The sequence below is a fragment of the Myotis daubentonii genome, chromosome 4, assembly GCF_963259705.1.
Source record: "Myotis daubentonii chromosome 4, mMyoDau2.1, whole genome shotgun sequence".
Classification (NCBI taxonomy): Eukaryota; Metazoa; Chordata; class Mammalia; order Chiroptera; family Vespertilionidae; genus Myotis; species Myotis daubentonii.
The window spans coordinates 79,549,014-79,572,068 of record NC_081843.1 but is presented as its reverse complement, the minus strand read 5'-3'; the positions used below and the strand labels follow the sequence as shown (position 1 = coordinate 79,572,068).

The 23,055-nt window shown below is 40.6% G+C and overlaps 2 protein-coding genes across 12 annotated transcripts in view; both read left to right on the top strand.

The window, feature by feature from the left end:
• RAD17 (RAD17 checkpoint clamp loader component) overlaps positions 1 to 7,539 on the top strand; it is a 33,412-nt gene extending 25,873 nt beyond the window's left edge. For 5 of the 7 annotated variants that reach the window (XM_059694402.1, XM_059694403.1, XM_059694406.1 and 2 more), the window contains 3 exons: positions 1,711 to 1,831; positions 4,871 to 4,928; positions 6,766 to 7,539. In XM_059694402.1, the coding sequence (XP_059550385.1) occupies positions 1,711 to 1,831; positions 4,871 to 4,928; positions 6,766 to 7,033 (447 nt within the window). In that variant the 3' untranslated portion in view covers positions 7,034 to 7,539. The remainder of the gene's footprint in view (positions 1 to 1,710; positions 1,832 to 4,870; positions 4,929 to 6,765) is intronic. The other 2 variants (XR_009452660.1, XM_059694407.1) reach the window with 2 other exon arrangements.
• A 254-nt stretch (positions 7,540 to 7,793) lies between these two features.
• On the top strand, positions 7,794 to 22,820 carry MARVELD2 (MARVEL domain containing 2). Of its 5 annotated transcripts, none has more exons than XM_059694408.1 (7): positions 7,794 to 7,894; positions 11,096 to 12,259; positions 14,790 to 14,825; positions 19,008 to 19,156; positions 19,420 to 19,591; positions 20,399 to 20,449; positions 21,510 to 22,820. In XM_059694408.1, the coding sequence occupies exons 2-7, from the start codon at positions 11,111 to 11,113 to the stop codon at positions 21,630 to 21,632; spliced, it is 1,680 nt and encodes a 559-aa protein (XP_059550391.1). In that variant the 5' UTR covers positions 7,794 to 7,894; positions 11,096 to 11,110; the 3' UTR covers positions 21,633 to 22,820. The 5 variants fall into 5 exon arrangements, with proteins under 5 accessions (XP_059550391.1, XP_059550395.1, XP_059550394.1 ...); XM_059694411.1 differs by lacking the exon at positions 7,794 to 7,894 and adding an exon at positions 8,142 to 8,310; XM_059694409.1 differs by lacking the exon at positions 7,794 to 7,894 and adding an exon at positions 8,641 to 8,805.
• The last annotated feature ends 235 nt before the right edge of the window (positions 22,821 to 23,055 follow it).

The window sequence follows — 23,055 nt, the reverse complement described above, 5'->3', positions numbered from 1 at the left end:
TTTTATTGATTTTTTAGAGAGAGGAAGGGAGAGGGATAATGAGAGAGAAACATTGATTGCATGTGCCATGACCAGGAATTGGGACCTCTTAAATCATGAGTCGATGCTCAACCACTGACCCACACCAACCTTTTAAAATATATTTTTATTGATTTGAGAGAGGGGGAGAGAAAAAGAAACATCAGTTATGAGAGAATCATTCATTGGTTGCCTCCTGCATGCCCCACACTGGGGATCGAGCCCACAACTCGGGCATGTGCCCTGACTTGGGATCAAACCCAGAACCTCCTGGTTCATGGACTGATGCTCAATCACTGAGCCACGCTGAACCCACACTGGCCCATATGTTTACATGGCAGCTGTCTGCTGAAACCGAATAGAATCTGTCCCTTGAAAATGGGAGTGGTAGGTACTACTGTCCCCAGCTGGTCCACTGCTTTGATTTATATTACGTGCATCTGAACCTGTGACCCCTGGACTAGGTCATCTCTAAGGTGTCTTCCAGTTCTAAAATCATGGCTAAATATGAGCCTATAATTCATAGTCTAAGAAATTTCAACAGATTTCTTTGAAGAACTTTGACTTTTAAGCAATTTATAATCCCTTATTGACTTGCTTTGCTCTTATAGCACATACTAATTTTGCATTATAGTTACATAGGAATTATCTTTCCAAGACTGTAAGCTCCTTGAAAGCAAGATTGTGCTTCTTTCCTTATCAGCCTAACATTGCACCTGTGTTACCTGAAGAAAGTAAGTTCTGCCCTGGCAGGGTAGCTCAGTTGATTAGAGCATGACCCCATACACCAAAAAGTCGCGGGTTCAATTCCCAGTCAGATCACATGCAGGGGGCAACCAATTAATGTTTCTCACATCAATGTTTCTCTTTCTCCCTCTTTCCTCTTTCTCTAAAATCAACCACAAACATCTCCTTGGGTTAGTATTTAAAAAAAAAAAAATGAAACGATGTCCTCGCATAATTTTGTGATGTATGTATGCTCATAAACTATTCTTTTTTTAAAAATATATTTTTATTGAGAGGTAGGGAGAGGAAGAAAGAGATAAAAACATCAATGATGAGGGAAAATCATTGATCGGCTGCTTCCTACTGGGGATCAAGCCCGCAATCCGGGCATGTGCCCTGACCGGGAATCAAACCATGACCTTCTGATACATAGGTTGACGCCCAACCACGGAGCCAGGCCAGCCGGGCTATAAACAATTCTTTTGATTTTTAAGTGTTTTTTTCATTCTACCTAAAGTATTTATTTTAATCACCATTGCTTACTTTTAAATGTATGTTTATTGATTTCAAAAAGGAAGGGAGAGGAAGAGAGAGATAGAAACATCAATGATGAGAAAGAATCATTGATCAGCTGCCTACTGGGGATCAAGCCTGCAACCCAGACATATGCCCTGACTGAGAATCTAACCTTGACCTCCTGGTTCATAGGTTAACACTCAACCACTGAACCATACTTATTGGGCATAAAAAATTTTTATGGCTGTTATGTCAAATGTGAAATTGTTGTGTTGGTAAAATACTGTACTAGATAATGCTAGAATCATTTTAAACCACTCATTAGATAAACTATTAAAAGTATATTTGTAGTATATAAGCCTACATACTTCTGTGATATAATAAACTTAGTATGTCTAGGAATACTTTTTTCTATTTTTCCTTTCACCTTTTTTTTTTTTCTCCATACAGTATCGGGAAAATTGCCTGGCAGCAAAAGCACTTTTTTCTGACTTCTGCTTACCAGCTTTATGCCTCCAAACTCAGTTGTTGCCATATCTTGCTTTGCTAACCATTCCAATGAGAAATCAAGGTAATAACATGGGTTTTTATTTTCCCCAAGAAGTAGTGTTTTATAACATTATCATTTTGTAGGTCAACTCATCCTGTATAATAAAAGGCTAATATGTAAATAGACTGAATGGCAGAACTTCCAGTCACTATGATGTGCACTGACCACCTGGGGCCAGACGCTCCAACGGGTAGGTTAACTTGCTGCTGGGGTCCGGCTTATCGGGACTGGGCGAGACACCGGGCGAGACAGGCCAGACAAGCCCTGGAGCCCTTCCATGGTCCCTCCCGGACCCCAGTCGTGCACCGGTGGGGTCCCTTGGCCTGGCCTGTGCCCTCTCACAATCCAGGAGGACCCCTTGGGGGATGTCAGAGAGCCGGTTTTGGCCCAATCCCTGCAGGCCAGACCAAGGGAACCCACCAGTGCACGAATTCATGCACCAGGCCTCTAGTTGCTATATAATACTGAGACTAAGTGTTTCCCCTTTATTTATTTTTTAATTATTTTTATTTTTAAATCTTTATTGTTGAGAATATTACAGATTTCCCCCCTACTTTCCCCCATTGCCCTCCTCCACTCATATCCCACCCCAGTCCAGGCCTTCACTACCCTATTGTCTGTGTCCATGGGTTATGCATATATGCATATAAGTTCTTTGGTTAATCTCTACCCACCCACTCACCACTGCCTTCCCTCTGAGACTTTTTTTCTTAAATTTTTAATTGAATTAATTGGGGGTGATATTGGTTAATTAAATTATATAGGTTTCAGTTGTACAATTCTATAATACATCATCTGTATATTGTGTGTTCACCACCCCAAGTCAAGTCTCTTTCCATCACCATTCATCTTCACTGTGCCCTTGTCTACATCCCCTCTCCCTTTGCTTATTTACATGGTTTCCTTTTGTTCTTTGAACATATTTGTAATGGCTCTTTGAAGTTTTTTCTATTAAATTTAATTCTGGGCCCTCTCAGTTTCTATTGCTTACCCGTTTTCCTGTATATGGGTCATACTTTCTTGTTTCTTTCCATAGTCTCAATGTTTTGTTAAATATTGGACTTGGACATTTTAGGTAATACATTGTAGCAAGTTCTGGATACTGGTTTCCCTCCATCTTCTGGGCTTGTTTTTATTGTTATTGCTTATTTATTTGTTTACCAACTTGGCTAAACTATTTTAATGAAATCTTCTCAAAGAGCTCAGCCTTGGGCATGCCCACAGTCTCCTTGTGATGACAGTGGTTTTAGCAGGGCTCACTTTGATTTTATTTCTCTTTGCTTTATTTATTGGTTAAACTGTCTGCCTTGTATGGCATCAAACCAACCTATTACCCTCTACTAATTACTAGCTGATTGGTTTATCAGTTTCAACAGTGCCAGGGACATAAATTATCCCAGTCTGATAGAATTAAATTGGGCAGGTGTAGACTTTGAGGTATGGTATCTCGTGGTTTGTTCTGACCCCAGGAGGGCTCTTCTTTCTTTCAGATGAAGTAGCTGGCTTATGTTTAACTTGTTGCTCTTAATTAAGAGGAGGCATTTATTTTAAGATGTCCCTTAAGTTTGAGCTTCCCCACACTCTTTTAAATAAAGCCAGTTCCTTTGAGTAGAGCTTCAGAGTTCTCACTTCATATGGAATGCCATTTCCCCCAGGGCAAAACCCCTGACCACTGTTCTGGTGGGTGTTCAACTGGAGGTAGTCTCTCATTGGCTTGGCTTAGCTTTATCCAGGTTTGGACCCTCTGCCCTACGAATGGGCTGGGGCAAGGGCCATTGCAGTTTGAGGAGGAGGGAGTATTCACCTGCTTGCCATTGGAGTAGAGTTCCCATCCTGTGGATGGGGGCTGAGGGGAGAAAGGGAGCCCCAAAATCTTAGCTGACCACACTCACCAGGAGGGAGCCCTATGTTCCTGGCTGCACCCAGCTGGAGTGAAGTCTCCCTAAAGCTGAGGAAGAGAGGAAGCAGGTCTTAGTTAAATGCTGCAGACTCTTGTACTTTTCTGTTTTGTTGGCCACACCAGAACCACATAATTAGAGGGTTGGTGCTTCCCCCCCCCCCCCCCCCCCCAGAGAAGAAGGAAGAGGGAGAGAGAAATAGAAACATCAATGATGAGAGAGAATCGTTAATCAGCTGCCTCGTGCACACCCCACACTGTGGATTGAACTCGCAACCCGGGCATGTGCCCTGACCGGGAATCGAACTGTGACTTCCTGGTTTATAGGTTGACTCTCAACCACTGAGCTACGCCGGCTGGGCAGATTTTCTTGAGTAAATGTTTCCTCCTAACAAAATTTACCATCTTAAACCATTTTTAAGTATACAGTTCAGTAGTGTTAAGCATATTCACCTTATTGGGCAGCCAATCTCCAGAATTTGTCATCTTGCAAAATTGAAACTATACACATTAAACACTAACTTACCCCCACACTGCCAATACCACTTATCTTCTATCTATGAATTTAACTATTCTAGATACCTCACATAAGTGAAATCATACAATTTTTTGTGGTTGGTTTATTTCATTTAGCAAGGTTCATTCATAACATAAATCAGAATTTTCTTTTTAAGGCTGAAGACTAGTAATAACTGTATATATATATACCACATTTTGTTTACCCATTCATCTGGACACGTAAGTTGCTTCTGCCCTTTGGCTATTGTGAATAGTGCTGCAATAAACAAGGGTATACAAATAACTTTTAAAAGATCCTACTTTTAGTTCTTTTGATGTTTACCCAGAAGTGGAATTGTGAGATCATATAGTAATGCTATTTTTTAATTTTTTGAGGAACTGCCTTACCATTTTTCACATCAGCTACACCATTTTATACTCCCAGCAGCAGTGCAAAAGGATTCCAATTTCTCTACATTCTTGCCAAACCTTTTTGTGTTCGTTTTTTTAATGATAGTCATCTCATGGGGTATAAAATGGTATCTCATGGTTTTGATTTACATTCTCCTAAGGATTAATGACTTTGAGAATCTTTTCCTATGTTTATTGGCCATTTATATATCTTTGGAAATGTCTATTTAAAGCTTTTTAAAAATCTGTTTCAGCTCAGATTTCTTTTATCCAAGATATTGGAAGGCTTCCTCTGAATCGACACTTTGGAAGGTAAGCTGATGATTTTAATTTTCAAAGAACTGCTACTGAAATGTCCACTGAATATGATATCTATTTTTCCAGTATACAATCCATAAATGTTATCTGTAAAATCCAAGAAATACATTTTGGGCCCAGTGATTAAAGACCATCATTGCATTGTAGGCCCATCATTTTATTACTTATAAAAATGTATTTTCACCAGCTTACAGTGGAATATCAGACTAAATAGAATCATGGAATCACAAAGGCAGAGAATCTTTAAAATCATCTAGTTGAACAAATTTTGCATATCTAGAAACACCTTTTCAGCTTTCCTATCAAGAGATTTTCTTGCCTATATTTGAAGCCTGCAATGACCAAGCACTATCTTTTATTTACTTATCATAGAAAATCCAAACAATTGAGAAAATACAGATTCTTAGAGTGATAAGCCTATATCTGTACCGTTCATTTTATTGCAAAATTGTTTCTGCACTAATGTCAGTGATTAACATAATATTTATAGTTCATTTCTTCTTAGCTTATTTGTAAGGTCAGATTATACACTCAGGCATTTATTTATTCATTTTAATCCTTACCAGAAGATATGTTTTATTGATTTTAGAGAGACAGGAAGGGAGAGGGAGAGGGTGAGGGATAGAAAGAGAGAGAGACAGAGACAGACAGACAGACAGAGGGAGAAAGAGAAACATCGATCTTTTGCCTCCCATACAACCCCATCTGTAGATTGAACCCTTAACCTTTTGGTATATGGGAAGACACTCCTAACCAACTGAGCCACCCAGCCAGGGCTACACTCAGGCATTTAAAAAGGCTTAAAAAGAGTTAATCACTGTTATTGGTTCAAGTACTTTATCTGACTTTGTCAGTGCTACTTATTACAATGACTAGTACAGTTATCTTTCATTTATGATGACCACATTTAACATTATCTTTGATTCACATTAATAATGTTAAATATTAATATTTAGTTTAATATTTTAATAGCTGCAAAATTTCCTATAATTCACCTGCACCTTATTTTTGTACCTTTAGCTTACTTCCTACTTTTATCACAGCCTTTCATATAGCTAAATCATCATGTACATCAAATACTATTTACAGAGGATGAAATGAAATAGCTGAATCATCGAATATACATCTTTCTGAGGCCTTTGCTCTATATTGCCAGATTGGTTCCAAGAACATGTTGACAATTTTATGCCCTTTTATAGTGTATTAGCATGTTCTTTTCTCCTAACTCTTGCCACCACTGGGTCTTATTATTTTAAAAGGTCTTTGCCAGTTTAAAAGATGAGAAAAGTAGTTTGTTTTTTAAGGGAGGGACAGAAAAAGAGAGAGAGATTGATTTGTTGTTCCACTTATGCATTCATTGGCTGCCTCTTGTATGTGCTCTGACCAGGGATCAAAGCCGAAACATTGGCGTATTGGGATGACGCTCTAACCAACCGAGCTACGGGGTCAGGACTAACAACTTAATATTTTCATTTCCATTTTTAAAATTATAAATCAGGTTGAACACTTTAGTTACCATTGGTACTTTTTTTCTGTAAGTTGTTCCATGTTTTATGCCCATTTTCTCTTCTATTTTATTAGTTTGTAATAACTCTTTAGTAAAGAGATTATTCAACTCGTTTGTATCGTAAGTTGTAATGGTTTATTCACAATGTCATTTACCTTGTACTTTTGTTTATATTGTTAAATAAACTAAAGGGCCTGACTAAATAGTGAATAGAATGAAGGTAAATGAAAGCATCGGGAGATGGTTTCATAATCTTCATACTCATGTGTAATTTAAAGGAATCTCCTTTGGTTATTATTAATGCCTGCATCATCAATGTTGTAGGTTAAAAATGGAAGCGCTGACCGACAGGGAGCATGGACTGATGGACCCAGGAAGTGGAGATGAAGCCCAGTTTATCGGAGGACAAGCTTCAGAGGAAGCTGTGGAACAATCTACTCAAACCCGGGAACCTGAAACCTGCTCTCTGCCTTTGAGTCAGAATAGTGGGAATGAACTGCCTGCCAGCCAGCCTCAGCCCTTTTCAGCCCAGGGAGACATGGAAGACGACGACGACATGAGAATAGAAGACTATGAGAGCGATGGAACGTAGAAACCAGCCCACCAGTCACATTGCTACTTGAGAGATTCACACTCGTTTTAGTCGGTGGTGCTTGAACAGAGATACAATATGTATTTCAAGTGAATTACAGTGTAAGTCTTCACTCTTGTAGTATTTCAGCACAAGAAACTGACTTCTCTCAAAGTAAATAGGAAAGCCTTCAAATATATCTTTTTTTCTCTAGTATTTATTTAATCTTGTGAGTGGTATTGGGAGAAGAGGCCAGTGTGTATGAAGTGTGTTTGAACATTATGCCAAGTATCTCAAAATGTGAAGGAATAATTCAGAATACAAAAAGTTTATGGGGTTGTAAATATGAATTATAAAACAGCTTAGTATGCAGTTATGAGTGTAAATAAACTTTGTGCCTTAATTACAGTTTCTCTATGGTCTCTTAACTTCTTGGATACCTTTTTAATATGTTGTACAATGGAATATTTTGGATACTTTTTGGAAAGTATTACATAATTTATATCAAAATTAAAGTGTTTAATGTCTTTCTGTTTCTCCTGTCTTAATATCTCCTAACGTGTACTGTCTGCGGTGTATCACTGGGCATAGGATATGAAACTCCTTCATCCAGAGTCGAACTTCTTTTAAAAAATAGGGAAGACTGGCTGCCTTGCGCTGAGAACTCTCCGGAGGGTTAGTCACCCTTCACTGCCACCTGGGTCCTTACCTTTGCTTTGAGGTGCGGGCGGGGGGGTTGGGGGACGGCACCGACCGGCTAGGGCTCCTAGCGGGGCCCCAACAAAGCCGGGCGGGGCAAGGCTTGGCTCGGCCCCGCCCCGAGAGCCGGATCCCGGTTTCAGTCCTGCGGGCAGGGAGCGCGCTCTTCCGGCTGCCGCGCAGGTGAGGAGGGTCCGGGGGGCCCACGTGACCGGGACACGGGCGGGCGGACGGACGGGCGGGGGGGCCGGGCCTCCCGGCAGGTGCGTGGATGGGGTGGGGGGTCCTGCACCCCTCAGAGCTTCCTGGGCCCGCGGCGCTCGACTCCCGGCCCCGCCTTAACCCGCGGCCGAGCCCGGTAAGAGGCAGCGGGACACGGGTCCGCAGGGCCCGCCCGCCCGACTCATTCAGGGACACAGGTGCGCGGCCGGGCTCCGTCCTTCCGGGCGCGGGGAGCCTACTTACCGGAGGCGGGCATGGCAGAGCCGGCTGAGTTCCGGCCACTCTGCGGGGGACGCTCCCTGCACTGAGCGTGCATTTTCACTCCGAGACGCGAAGACGGAGCGCGCGCGGGTGGGCAGAGCGGGGGACGGAGCGCGGTGGGTGGGACCCGACGCCCAGCGGCGAGCTCGGGAGCCGTCCGAGCGGAGGGGTTGGGTGGCCCGTGGCACGCACTCGCGGGTGAATTAAAACCCTCAGGGCCTTTCCCAGCCCCTGGAGCCCAAACACCCTAAATCTGCCTCTTCTTCGGGCCCAGCAGAACGTTAAAGCCCGCCGCAGCTGCGGCTCTGCTTGTGTAGAGGTAACCAAGCTCGTGCCGTGCCGGGGACCATTTCTCCTGCCTCTGCGATGGCTTCCCAGGTGTGCGCCCCGGGGAATGCAGGCAGGGACGGGGCTTGAAGAAAACAAGACCCAGCGAAGTGGGCTCTCAGCGACACCTGGACCCAGATAGTTAAGACCTGCCCAAGTACAGCTGAGCATTCCCTTCTGACATCAAATATTTCGCTCTTACACAATTCTTCAGATTTATACTTTTTTGCTTTTTACTTAAACATTGATAAAGTGGTCTAATTCAAATAAGCCACCTTTCTCAGGTGAAGATAAATCCATTACTTTTTGTTTACAGTGAGCTAAATTAAGCAATGGAGTATCTGCAGATACAGTGTAGGTATTGAGGGATGTTATGTAAAACTTGCTACAATTATTGTGCTTTTGCTTCTACTCTTAGGAAAATGTACTTCAAAACTGTAGTAGTACTTTGTATTTCTAGAATTTAAACTTAGGTAAAGATAAAAAATAGAGACCACAAATGATTTTTATCACGTCTAGAGCTCCTGTTTTGCACTGGGCACCATGCTAGGGCTATCATAGTTAATTCTTTAAAATTGGAGTGTCCCATTAGAAGACCCCCCCCCCCAACTTAGACTTCTTTATCTCCACCTCCTTCTTGGGTGATCCATCTAGTCTGTGGCAGTACATGCCCTTCTGTACATAGACTGCACACTTGACAGCTCCAGCTGGATTTCAAACTCCCCGAGGCTGCTTCTCCCCAAGGCCAAACGAGGGAAGAAGAAATGTTGCTTCAAAGTAAGGTATTGCCAGAGGGACTAAGGTAGGGGATATAGATGAAACAAGATTGGTCATAAATTGGTAATCATTGAAGATGGTTGATGGGTACATTAGCGTTCATCATACTACTCTTTCCATTTTTATTATGTTTGAAAATTTATATTTAAAAAGCTTAATTAAAAAATAATTTAATTTCCTGTATCTAGAATTTGACCTCTTCTTGCTATCTCTGTTGCTACCACCATGGCCTGCTGGATTATTTCGGGGGCCTCCTAGCTAGTCTCCGTTTTCACCCTTGTCTCACTGGCCTCCATCCCTTAATAGTTCAACACGCCGGGCACTCTAACAAGACATTTGCATGAGCTGCTCCATCCACCTGGAATGCTTTCCCTGGAATAGCTGCCTAGCTTCCTCCTTTATCTCCTTCATTTCTATATTCAGGTATCTTGTTGCCTATGAAGACTTTCCTGGTCATTCTATTTAAACTTGTAACACCTTGCCCATGGTGCACACCTTATCCCTTTTCTTAACTTTGTTCCTGAGCATTCAATCTATTTTACTTCCCTTGTCTACTATCATCTGTCTCACTGGAAGGCAAAGGTTTCGGTTGGCTTCCTTCACTGATACACTTTCAGCATGGTACACAGCACTGATACCCCTAGTACGTAGCAGGTGTTCAGTAAATATTTGTTGAATGATCAATCTCCATTTTACAAAGTAAAATAAAGCAAGCCTTAGGAATTTCTAAATTGTTCAATATTATAAGGTGGGATTAGCCTTTTAAGTTTTGATGCCACACACACACACACAAATAAATTTTAAAAAGTAAAGACAAAAAATAAATTTTGATGCTACCTCCATAGTGCCAAGTACAATGTCATGTGCCCAGTGAGTCTCCAAGTAAATATACATGTAAGCAACTTGAGGGAGAAATTCATGTGCTATAAACCTAGTTACATTAGCAAATGCTTTCATTCTTTTTGTATTTGTGTCCATGAAGGAAATCAACAGGTTTAGTAAAAGTACTTTTTCTGTGCCCTATTTTTTGGGTGGATTGAATACCCTGTAAGGTAACTTCTGAGTCTCTCCATGACAGTAGCAGTGGCATTTAGATAATTCTTCTGAAAAGACTGATATGCATGGTCATTGCTGCTGCTCTGTGTTGTGCTTTCGGGGAATCTATACTTTTGGTAATATTTATTCTCTGAGAAATCAGTTTTTAAAATCTAGTATCAAGTATTAATATTTCGAAGTGGCAGAAGCAATGCCCCTAAACTGACTTTTCTGGCTTAAGAAAGAAAGGGGCTCTTCATTCCCTGTGTTTAACAGACTGCTTCTTGGGGCCATTCATTCCAAAGCAGATTTGAGTTAATGAAAATGAAGAGTATGTACTGACTTATCATTTTTTTTGTTTGCTCAAACTTAAATATTTAGATTTAGGTGTTTGAGGAAAGGACCCTACTTGGAAAGTGGTAGCATCCTGTCTTGTTAAAATTTAGTCCTATTTTTGTTTTTTTAGATTTTGTTGTTTACAGAGCTCATACATAAGTTAGACTTATAAATGTTTCATTCAGGGCTAAGATTTAAGTTTTTGATTGCCTTTAAAATTGTATAGAATGATGATTATGTCCCTGGCTAACATAATTGTTATATATGTTTAAAATACACATATTTATGTTATTTAATATATCATAATAGACATGATCCTATCGGTTTCCTAAATGTGATCATTTGCTGCTCAGTAAATAAAATCAGCATTGAAATAATAAAAATAATAAAAAACTAAGCATAAGTGATATCTAATCTTGGCCACAGGTGTAGAAATCACAAATGTCTTCGAAGGATGGGAGATCCAGGAATCGAGACAGGCACTACAATGAGGTCCCGAGGGACTTGACCCATGAAGATGGCACCATAAGAACCCTCCAGACTCTCCGTGACAGTGAGCTGGCTGTGAGCGCTGATCCTTTGCCTCCACCCCCTCTCCCATTACAGCCACCATTTGGCCCTGACTTCTACTCAAGTGACACAGAGGAACCGGCCATAGCACCAGACCTCAAACCCGTAAGGCGCTTCATCCCTGAGTCCTGGAAGCACTTCTTCAGAGGGAAGAAAAAGGACCCAGAATGGGATAAGTCGGTGTCAGACATCAGATACATCTCAGACGGAGTGGAGTGTTCGCCTCCATCCTCTCCAGGGAGACAAAACCACCACTCACCCCCCAGCTCCGACAAAGATCCTTACGGAGGGTCAGAAGGAACCTTTAATTCCCGGAAAGAGGCTGAAGCGATGCTTCCCCAGGATCCCTATGGGTCTCTGGGCCGACACACACAAACGGCTCTAACGTACAGTGAGAAGGTGGAGGCCTACAACCTGAGGTACTCCTACATGAAGTCGTGGCCTGGCCTGCTGAGAATCCTCGGGGTGGTGGAGCTGCTGCTGGGGGCGGGCGTCTTCGCCTGTGTCACAGCTTACATTCACAAGGACAGTGAGTGGTACAACATGTTTGGCTATTCCCCGCCCTCGGCCATGGGAGGCTTTGGCGGCCTGGGCAGTGCATATGGGGGCTACTACTACAGTGGCCCCAAAACTCCTTTTATACTCGTGGTTGCTGGATTAGCTTGGATCACCACCATTATTATCCTGGTTCTTGGCATGTCCATGTATTATCGGACCATTCTTTTGGACTCAAACTGGTGGCCCCTGACTGAGTTTGGAATTAACATTGCCTTGTTTATTTTGTATATGGCTGCAGCCATAGTCTATGTGAATGATATCAACCGAGGTGGACTCTGCTACTACCCAGTATTTAACACACCAATGAATGCAATGTTCTGTCGGGTAGAAGGAGGACAGACAGCAGCGATGGTCTTCCTGTTTGTCACCATGATTGTTTATCTCATCAGTGCTTTGGTTTGCCTCAAGTTATGGAGGCATGAGGCAGCTCGGAGACATAGGGAATACATGGAACAACAGGAGGTAAGGAATTTCACAATCTTTTGTTTGTTTTTTGTGTTTTTTTTTCTGTTATTTACTCCCTTGTTAAATATGAATAGTTCTCAAACAAGGATTTTATAGAAGCCTTTTTTAAAAAATATATTTTATTGATTTTTTACAGAGAGGAAGGGAGAAGGATAGAGAGTTAGAAACATCGATCAGCTGCCTCCTGCACACTCCCCACTGGGGATGTGCCTGCAACCAACGCACATGCCCTTGACAGGAATCGAACCTGGGACCCTTGAGTCCACAGGCTGACGCGCTATCCACTGAGCCAAACCAGTCAGGGCAAGCCTTTTTTTTTTTTTTTTTTTTTTTTTTTTATGATCTGAAGTTGAAAAGCTCCCTATCTGACATGGTAGGGCTGGAATAGCCCACTCAGCAGTGTCAGTGTTGTGTGGCATTGCAAGTAGACACCAGATGTGTAACATAATACAGAGCTGGTTGGCTTCATTATTGTGTCTCCCTGATGCTTAAGGGAAAACAGAGATACTGAATTCCTGCAAAGAAGAATAACAACATGCTCAGTAAATAAAATGTCTCATTAAAGTAAGTTAGAGAGCAGTCTTGATTCTTCAGTATGGTAAGACAATAAAAAAATTATAATTTTTGTTAGAGGAGCAAAGTGCTCATTTAAATCTGTTACCATGAGTCCCAATTTCTTCCAGTGAGTTAAAGTCAAGTAAGAATATGGTGAACCACATATGATTTTTTAAGTATCAAGAAGCTAAGTTGTAATAAACATACTCTGAAAACTTACCCAGATGTTTTGATGTTTCATCCTTATTTTAGGGAGATGAGTGTTTCAAAATTAGAGTGGGATCCATGTACTTTATTTCATTTCTAGGATTTAACTATTTAAATATATGGAAGAGAAGGAGGAGGAGAATTAATAATACCTACAGAATAAGATTGTATCAAAGCCTTATTTAAAATAATTTTATTTTGTTATGAGTATGTTCTACTAGCTTCAATATACCCTGAAATAAGCTAATGTCTTGCTTTCATCTTTTTTGTTTTGTTTTGTTTTCGTCTTCTAAGGAGTAGTGTGTAGTAGAATTTCCTATAACACTGAAAATGTCTTATTTAACTTTTTTCTTTACTTCAAGTTAACTATATTTGCATCATTTCTCGCTTTTCTAAAAATCTCCTAGATACATAATTGCACATAGGGTACAGGGATGGGCAAAAGTAGGTTGTAATACAAATAAATAATACAATAATTAATAAATAAGAAAAGAATAAACTGTTTCAAGTACTCACAACTGTACGCTTACTTTTGGCCACTCCTGTATATTGGGAAAAACTATAGATAGTAAAGTCCTGTCCTTAGTTACTGGATGAGCTATTTGTTTACCCATTGACTTATATGGTTTGTTTTTATTCTTTTGCATGAATCTTATGCATAACAACTACAAAAAACTTGACTATGTTTATATCAAGAACTTTCTTCTTTTGTTTTAATTGGTAAAATTTTTATTTGGGAAAAATATATCCAGTACCTTATGTAATATGGAGAACCTCAGCATGTTTCAATGTGATCCGCACTCTTTTGTCACAAAATATATTAATCTTACTAGAGCTTGACCTAGATTTAAGTTTTTTTCTAAAAGCTTATTTGGGCATTGTTAAGCATATTTCTTAAATTTACATCTGTGGATACAAAGTAAAGAACTTGTATACAAAGCAAAGAATTTCAATCAGTTTGAAATCTGGATAGTGAAACATACATCCTCATAATTTTAGGGAAATTTAATAACAACAGAGTTCTTTTTTTTTTAAATATATTTTATTGATTTTTTACAGAGAGGAAGGGAGAGAGACAGAGAGTTAGAAACATCGGTGAGAGAGAAACATCGATCAGCTGCCTCCTGCACACCCCCCAACTGAGGATGTGCCCGCAACCAAGGTACATGCCCCTGACTGGAATCGAACCTGGGACCTTTGAGTCGGCAGGCTGACGCTCTATCCACTGAGCCAAACCGGTCAGGGCGACAACAACAGAGTTCTTAATGTCATTTCAAAATTCTACATTAATAGTATCTGTAATTATCAACATAATTCTTTCATTTTCTGATAAAAACTTATTTCTGTCAGACTTTTCATAATGGCTGATTGGACTTGAATCACCTCTGATGTTACTGTAACTTCCTAAAAGGTAGAGAGATGTTAACTTTATAATGTAACTGTCTCAAACTCTTTAATTGTGCAAGGTAATGGGAGCCAAGAATAAAGAAAATCTCTAGGTGATTCAAAGCAGCTTACCTAAGTCTCTACCATCTCCATATTTCCAACTCTGCTCTTTGTTCCTGATTGACAAGGAATTACCCTTATCCTGTCTCCTCTGGTTCTCCACTGGCCCATCAACACGTGGCCAAAAGTAGGAGGAGCATCTGAAAAGTAGAGAACCAACCTTGTAAAATCGAGATTGGGCTAAATGCAAATGGATGAAAATATTTGCAAAGTAACTTCACATGCCTTCGAAAAATCATGTTAACTCTTCTTGTTCCAGATAAGTGAACCATCATTTCCATCGAAAAGAAAAATGGTAAGAAAAAAGTTCACGTTGTATTTTACCTCTATAGATTTGTTAAATACTTTTCTCTCTTGTCTATAAATCTACAGAGTAGATCCTCTTTCTCTGAAGGTGTATCCATTACATTGAGTTCATAAGAGGACTTTCAGGTTTTTTCTAATACGTAAAGGACCAAGTTAGGTAAGGCTATTAATAGCTTCTTTTACTTTTGTTAGATGAATAATTATGCAAGTGAACTGTTGGTTCTTGTATGTTTAAATTCTAATCTTTTAAAATAAAGGTAATTCTCCCAAGCTTTCTGCAATCTCTTTAAAGTTCTTTCAGATGCCAAATTTTGTTGAGTCAGGAAAGAAATTTCTATTCCACCATTTACTAATTGTGTGGTGGTCAGCAAGTATTGAAACTTCTAATGCTTTAGTTTCTTCATCTATAAAATTGGAATAATAATAATTTCTACCTCGCATGATTGCTGAGATGATTAAATGAGATTCTGTTATAATTATTTACATATATGTAATAATTTAATATATTTTAATCATAATTTTACCTCATTGAAAAGTTCTTTTTTAAGATATTGGGTATTACTTCTAAGCAAAAAATTGAGAATCCAATTTATCAATTTGTTTCTTTCTTTGAAAAGGGAGTATATTCACTTGGTCCAAAATTCAAAAGAAGCTCTAATACAAAGTCTTCTCTCCTATATTTGGCTTTCCAGTTCTCCTGCTTGGAGACAGCCAGTGTTATTAGTGTCTTGTGTTTCCTTTCAGAAATGTGTTATGTATACATTCGCTCTCCTCCCCCTTTTACACAAATGGTAGCATACCATCTACACTGTTACGTTCCTAACTTTTTCCGCTTAACAATACATTTCTTTTTTAAAATGTTTTTTATGGATTTATTGTTAAAGAGAGAGAATTAAGTGAGAGAGAAAAGCATTGGATTTGTTTTCCACTTAGTTATGTATTTATTGGTTGCTTCTTGTATGTGCCCTGACTGGGGGTCAAACCTGCAACCTTGGCATATCACAATGATGCTCTAACCAACTGAGCTACCCAGCCAAGACAATACATTTCTAAGATGTTTCCTTATTAGTACATGAAGAACTTCTCCATTCTCTTTTTACAGTGCAGTGCGATGCAGAGAAAATAAACTTTGGGATCAGGCAAATCTGAATTGGAATATAAGATCAGCTACTTAATAGCTCTGTGACCCTGGGGAAATTACTTACCATCTCCGAATTTCAGTTTTCTGTCACTTGTTTGGGACTATCTACTAGGCTATTCCTTCTTTGGTATTTTATTTTATTTTTTTAGAGATTTTTTATTATTATTATTGATTTTTAGAGACAGAAGGGAGATGGAGAGAGAGAAACATCAATGTGAGGGTGAAACATTCATTAGCTGCCTCCTGCACACCACTCCCTCTACCGGGGATTGAGCCCGCAACCAGGGCATGTGCTCTGATCAGAAATTGAACTGGCAACCTTTGGGTGCATGGAAGGATGCCCAACCAACTGAGCCACACCAGCCAGGTATTTTAACAGCTACAATTTATAAAGAGCAAATAAGATAATTAAAAAAATAATATATAGACATACACTAAGATCAAATAGAGACAGAAACTAATTCTAATAAATCCCTAAATGCTGAGCAGATTTTCTTTCCCAAGCTAGAAAAGCCAAAATCTAATCTGGGCATCGAAAGTAATGGTGTGGGTTTGGGATCGAGGGCCTATGCTTCAGTACAGTATACTCTAGGAGGGAGAGAAAATTGGGAATTGGGTAGATGGACACTGAAACACTTATCTAGCTTGCCCTATTTCTAACCTAACACAATATTCATTCAGCCCCCTTTTTTTATTCAGCCCATTTTTAATTTGAGAGGCTTAGTAATTATATCCAAAGCATTACTTATCCCGTTGCTTAATTACGTTCTCTTGCCTCACAATAAAGCTTTTCTGAAATTTGCTGACAAGACTAGTTTTTGTGAAAAGCAAAGAGAGGCCCTATGTGGGGGCTTGTGTTTGTAATCAGAACACTGCTTGAGCGTGGTCTGGCCCAGGGCTGGAGCCAGTGCATCCGTCCTGTGAAAGCTTAAAGCGGTTTTGATTCTTTGTCTCAGGTCCAGTTCCAGACCTTTTTCCCCAACAGGGCTTTCTGAACGGATGATTAATGAGGTTCACCGTAAAAGTGTGGAAGACAATGTTAGGAGCATAAAAACAGAAACACATGGAAGCAGACGAAATAGTCTTTGTGGAAGTGTTCTGGCTTCTTAAAACTCCCTCTTTATATTAAAAGGTAAATGTTGGAAATAGGGATAGTAAGGAAAATGAGTAGTTCCTGCTTGAAAAAACTTTACCCAGGAAAAAGCCAAACCTCCCATGGACTGTCCTGCCTGATGTGAGGGCCGCCCAGAGGTGCTCTGGTTCCCCTTCACCTAGTACCTGGGCTGCAGACTTCTCCTTTTCTCTTTTTTTTTTTTTTAATATATTTTATTGATTTTTTTTACAGAGAGGAAGGGAGAGGGATAGAGAGTTAGAAACATCGATGAGAGAAACATCAATCATCTGCCTCCTGAACATCCCCTACTGGGGACGTGCCCAAGGTACATGCCCTTGACCGGAATCAAACCTGGGACCCTTCAGTCTGCAGGCCGACGCTGTATCCACTGAGCCAAACCAGTCAGGGCCAGACTTCTCCTTTTCATAACCCTCCCCTGGTTAGCAGCCTCGGAGTCTGATCCTCTAATCTGGCTGCGAGGTTTGGTGAGTTAGGAGCTAGTGGTTTTTACAATGAGCTAATGTTAGACCAAACCTCAAAGGCAGCCTTAGAGATAGAAAATCAAGAAACAAAGGATTTTAAAAGCTGCCTGGCATGGTTTTAAAATCTCATTTGATATTTGTTTTCAGTGAAGTAGGGGCCCTCCCAAGCTACTCTCAGTTTAGTTTAATTTAACAAGCGTGAGCCAGGGGTCCATGGGGGCAGAGGAGGGGAGCTGACCGACCTGAGGAGGAATCAGTGTGCCCAGCTCAAGTTCATTCCTCCAGCAGGATGGCATTGCCCGCCCCACCCTGCTCAAACTCCTTTCTGGCATGCTACCAGAACTTCAGGGAACTTAGCGATTGAACAATATACAATTAAGTAGACCATTTCCTTGTATTACTCATTTGAAGTATCAGTGAGCCAAAAAGTTCTGGGTTTTAATTGTGGCCTTTGCACGCCACAGCTGTGGGACCTTGGAGAATATACTAACCCTCTCTGAACATGGCTCCTATGTGGAAACCCCTTTCCTGGCATCCACCAACCTGACCAACTTGTTCGGTGTTCTGGGCACTGCTTAGTGGGGTCTTGAACACTCTTTTCCCAGCCCCAAAGCTGCGTATCCGTCTTAGCTGGCCTGGTCTAGGGCAGGTTCGCGGGCCTTCCACTCCCTCTGCCCTTCTTTTGGCTATTTCAGCTCGTAAGGCTTGTCCCCCATATTTCCTCCCTGGGCCACTTCATCTTATGTTCTTTTCCTGTCTTTTGAATGTACCATTTTTTACTAAAAAGGCCTCTGGAGCTCTCCAGGGTAGAAACCACAGTGACTTAAACCACCACCTCCAAGATCCTTACGGTCTCTTAGGGAATCGCAGGTTAGGGACACGTGGGCAAGTTAAAGGCATCCAGCACCTCCCCTCCGGATTCGTTGCTTTCCTTTCTGATAATGAAAACAATGCAACATGCATCCCTCTCTGGCCTACTCAGTGGCTACTTGTAATTCATTCATCTCAAGTTCTGGTGTCATTCTTTCTAATTCCACTTAAGAAGACTTGTTCCATTTTTGTTCCCTAAATTTCTTATTTTGGACTACATTTTTTATTCTTTTACAATTGGTTGGGGGTATAAATCCTAAATAAATAAAGTACTTAAGACGCCCACACCCACCATGTCATGGTCCACCTTTGACATACATATGATTGGGGTTGGAGGGTGTTGTACCTATTACGAGCTCTCCCATATCTCAGTGTGTCCCTTTAGCTGTTACAGAAACAGAACAACTTTGTGACTATAAAACATGTAATTCTGAAGTGACGTGTTGTTATTTCTGCTTTTATTCTTCTTGCCCCTCCATTTTCTTCTAAGGATAAACTCCGCTGTTTTTTTCTCTCCTTCTGTCTCTGTTTATAAACAAATCTTCTTTTTCTCCCTCACGATAGTGTGAAATGGCCATCGGAGGTGACAGACAGAGAGACCAAGAAGTTCATTTCAAAGAAATGAGACCAACAAATATGAAACCTGAAATACTGAGTGGACATATCCCCTCAGGCCACATTCCCAAACCTATCATGTTGCCTGACTATGTGGCGTGAGTATCAATATAAATCCTTCTTCGGGGTAGAAATTGAGAGTTTCCATTTGGGCTTTTCGTTTTTCTTTTTGTCTCCGAGTTAATCCTCTCTGCTTGCAATCATTTCTATTTGAGCAGCTGTTTGTTACCTGTGAGGTAGCATATTGAGTTGGAGGTGCACAGTATGGTCAGTGAGGAATAAGCTAAACTGATTTCAAGTTCAGCTTGTTTTAGTGAACAAGTTATAACTCTGGTTAATCCTTCTCCCTCCCTCCCCCCAGAAAATACCCTGTGATTCGGACAGATGATGAACGGGAGCGCTATAAGGCTGTGTTCCAAGACCAGTTTTCAGAGTACAAGGAGCTCTCTGCAGAAGTCCAGGCCGTCTTGAGGAAGTTCGATGAGCTGGACGCAGTGATGAGCAGACTGCCACATCATTCGGGAAACCAACAGGTCAGTGTCTGCGGCTGCCTGGGAACACCGAGAGTGACGAAAGGATACATCTGACCTTTCTTGAAATATAGAGAAGTCATAACCACATGCGTCTGCTGTGTATGTCTAGGGAAGTAAGTCACTTGAGGTCGTCAAGGTGACTAGTCAAGGTTACAATTCACATTACATAATTTAATGTCTTCGGCCTTAAATTATTAAACAGGATTTTATTTTCTCATTTAAGTAAAGTATAAATTGCATATTTTTATATAATACTTAGAGTAAAGTTAGAAGGAACATTATATTAGCTGCTCTCAAAAGTTGAAAATCTCAACCTCTTACTCACAATATGTGATAACATGAAAAAGAACTTTCCAACAAGGGTGAAAGTGATGCTTAGTAATAGCGAGTGTGATCATTATGTGCCAAGCACTTTACAGGCATCGTTTCAGATAAATGAAGCTTCTCACAACCCTACGAGGTACTTACGGTTATTACTTCCATTTTACCGATAAGAACTGAGTCGTAGGGAGGGGAATGAGCTTGCTCCAGGTCACACCATGGCAGGCAGTGGCACTGGGACTCGCTTCTCGTTTCATGCGGGTGGGGCCTCTCCGTCTGTTCACCCTCAGTGCCTGGCACATAGTAATCCTCACACGTCCGGTCAATTGCATTTTTGTGTATGAATATTGTGATTGCAGTCTTAGGTAAAAATTGTTTTCTGTTCTAATTCTCAGAGTGCTTTGAGACACATTCTTGAGATAGGATGTGCGTAAATGCAAGTGTTTTAATTCACAATATATTAAGTATACAATATACTATTTTTAGGAACATGAGAGAATTTCAAGAATCCATGAAGAATTTAAGAAAAAAAAGAAGGTTAGTGAAATTATTTTCTTCAAAGTATATTATCCAGGTACAATGGAGACACCTGACAGATTTTAGATTCTTTTAGCTTTAAAAGTAGGTGTTCTTTTTTTTTTTCATTTTATTTCTTATTTTGTTGATTTTTTTTAGAGCGAGAGGAAGGGAGAAAGAGAGAGAAACATCAATGGGTTGCCTCCTGTACCCACCCCAACTGGGGATTGAACCTGCAACCAGGGCATATGCCCTGACTGGGCAATTGAACTGTCAGCCTTTTGGGGCACAGGACAATGCTCAACCAGCTGAGCCACACAACTAGGACTGTTTTTCTGTGTTTCTTAAGATCCTACTTGTTAGGGGACCAGGGGTGCCTGCTGGACACCTTTTCTTCTCACCTTTGTTCTGTTCTGATGGCATTCTGTCGTGTCCTGATTTAGCCACCCAGGGAAAGGAGCACACACATTTCCTTCCCAAGGTTCCGTTACTTTACATGTTTCTAACTCCATCCTTCACTTGTTTGCACAAATCAGTAGAGGCCAAAGAGAGCTTTCATTAAAAATTTTTATAGTCGCCGAAACCGGTTTGGCTCAGTGGATAGAGCGTCGGCCTGCGGACTGAAGGGTCCCGGGTTCGATTCCGGTCAAGGGCATGTACCTGGGTTGTGGGCGCATCCCCAGTAGGAGATGTGCAGGAGGCAGCTGATCGATGTTTCTCTCTCATCGATGGTTCTAACTCTCTATTTCTCTCCCTTCCTCTCTGTAAAAAATCAATAAAATATATTTTTAAAAAAAATTTTATAGTTATTATTTACTTTGCATGTATTTTAAATTACTAAAGTTATAGGTACCTCAGCTCTTTGAACTTCTCAACTTTGCTGTGAACCTAAAACTATTCTAAAAAATACAGTTTATTAGAAACCTGTGGAGAGCTTAGCTGGTTTTCTTGCTAAGCAGATTTTGAAATCTGCTGCAGGAAAATCTGTTAAGAAGGGCCATTTTCTGGGTGATAATGTATGTTTCTGAGTTCTTTGCTGAGGTAGCACAGGCTGACATTAACAACTGTGTTTCTTTTCCAGGACCCTACGTTTCTGGAAAAGAAAGAGCGCTGTGATTATCTAAAGAATAAACTTTCTCACATAAAGCAAAGAATTCAAGAATATGATAAAGTAATGAATTGGGATGTACAAGGTTATTCTTAAACCTTATCTGAAACCACTTTTTTAATATCAAACTTAATATTTATTTACTGTCTTTTTTTTATGTTAGTCTCTGTGATATTTGAGAAGCAAGTGCTTCCTGAATCAGCTTTCGGTTGGTTTAGCCAGTCTGCAGTGTTAGAACAGTGTGGTTTCACATCAGACATTTCAGAAAAACTCAACTTTATGAAGAATGGAAGACATACTGAATTCATCTGTGTACAGTTTATGTTTATCTTTGTTGAAATTGAAAGTGATTTGGAGCTCATATCCTGGGTGTGAGAGAAGATGAGTATCAGTTCTGGTGCTGAGGAAGTCTTGATTCTGGTGCCGTAGAGGATCAACTTTTCCTTTTTCACTCAGGCCGGCTCCTAAGATTTTCTAGGACAAATTTCTCATCCTAGCCAAAGGTGTCATTTGTTCCCTGAAGAGGGTTTGAAGCCAACATCAACATTTTCAAGCCCGATGATCTTGGCCAAGGTGTGTGATCTCTCTATGCCTATTTCCCCACCTGTAAAACGGGCCTAAAATAGCACCCACCCCATTGGGTTGTTATGAGGATTAAATGCGTACAACAGCCTGGCCCATTCTAAGCACTACATTAGTGTGCAATCTATAGAAATGCTTGTGAAATGAACAAACTGTCTAGGATAAGTCTCTGGAAAGGTCCTTAATGGGCAAGCCCTGCCAGCTAACCACCAGGCCATGTGTCTCCTGACCTTCCCTGTTGTGTTGTTAATAACTCTAACCACACGTAGCCTTAAGTAGATGCTTTCATTGTGGTTCTGTGCCCAGTGGGGTCCAACACAGCCTTCCCATCTTTAATCGGTCTCCCTGTGCACACATCTCCACTGCCCAGCTGTTCCTGTACGCATCCCATCTCATGGGACCATGTGGGTGTTGTTTGGACATGTTCTCTGCTGTTTGGACGTTTATCCTCGGGCCCCATGACGTTACATTTACTTAGAATCCCCCTTTCACTTACTGGTATGCTTCATCTTCCCAAGAACTATCTTGGCTTTGGGGCTTTATTCATGAGAAATGTTTTATTTTTATTAGTATGAACAATGAACTGCCTTAAAACATTTTTTTGAAAATCCTTGTTATTAGGTCCTATTCAGCAGCATTTATCTTGTAATTTCCCAGGTGTAGAAATACAATTTCTGCTCAGTATAGCTGCCATTCAAATAATTGGTGTCCAAAGAATTTTCTAAAGTGAAACTGCTGAAAACAGCTTTTCCTCTGGGCGGGGAAAAGCAGAGGGTTAAAAGTGTTGGTTACTGAATGAACCTCCTAGTTTTTCTTTGTCAATGAAATCTTATTTAATGTTGTTGTTATTTTAATACCATGGTGCTCAGACTATGCTTAGGGCTGTAAGAGTTTTAAGGCGACACGTAGGGAAGTGTGAGGCTACCTAGAACAGCTT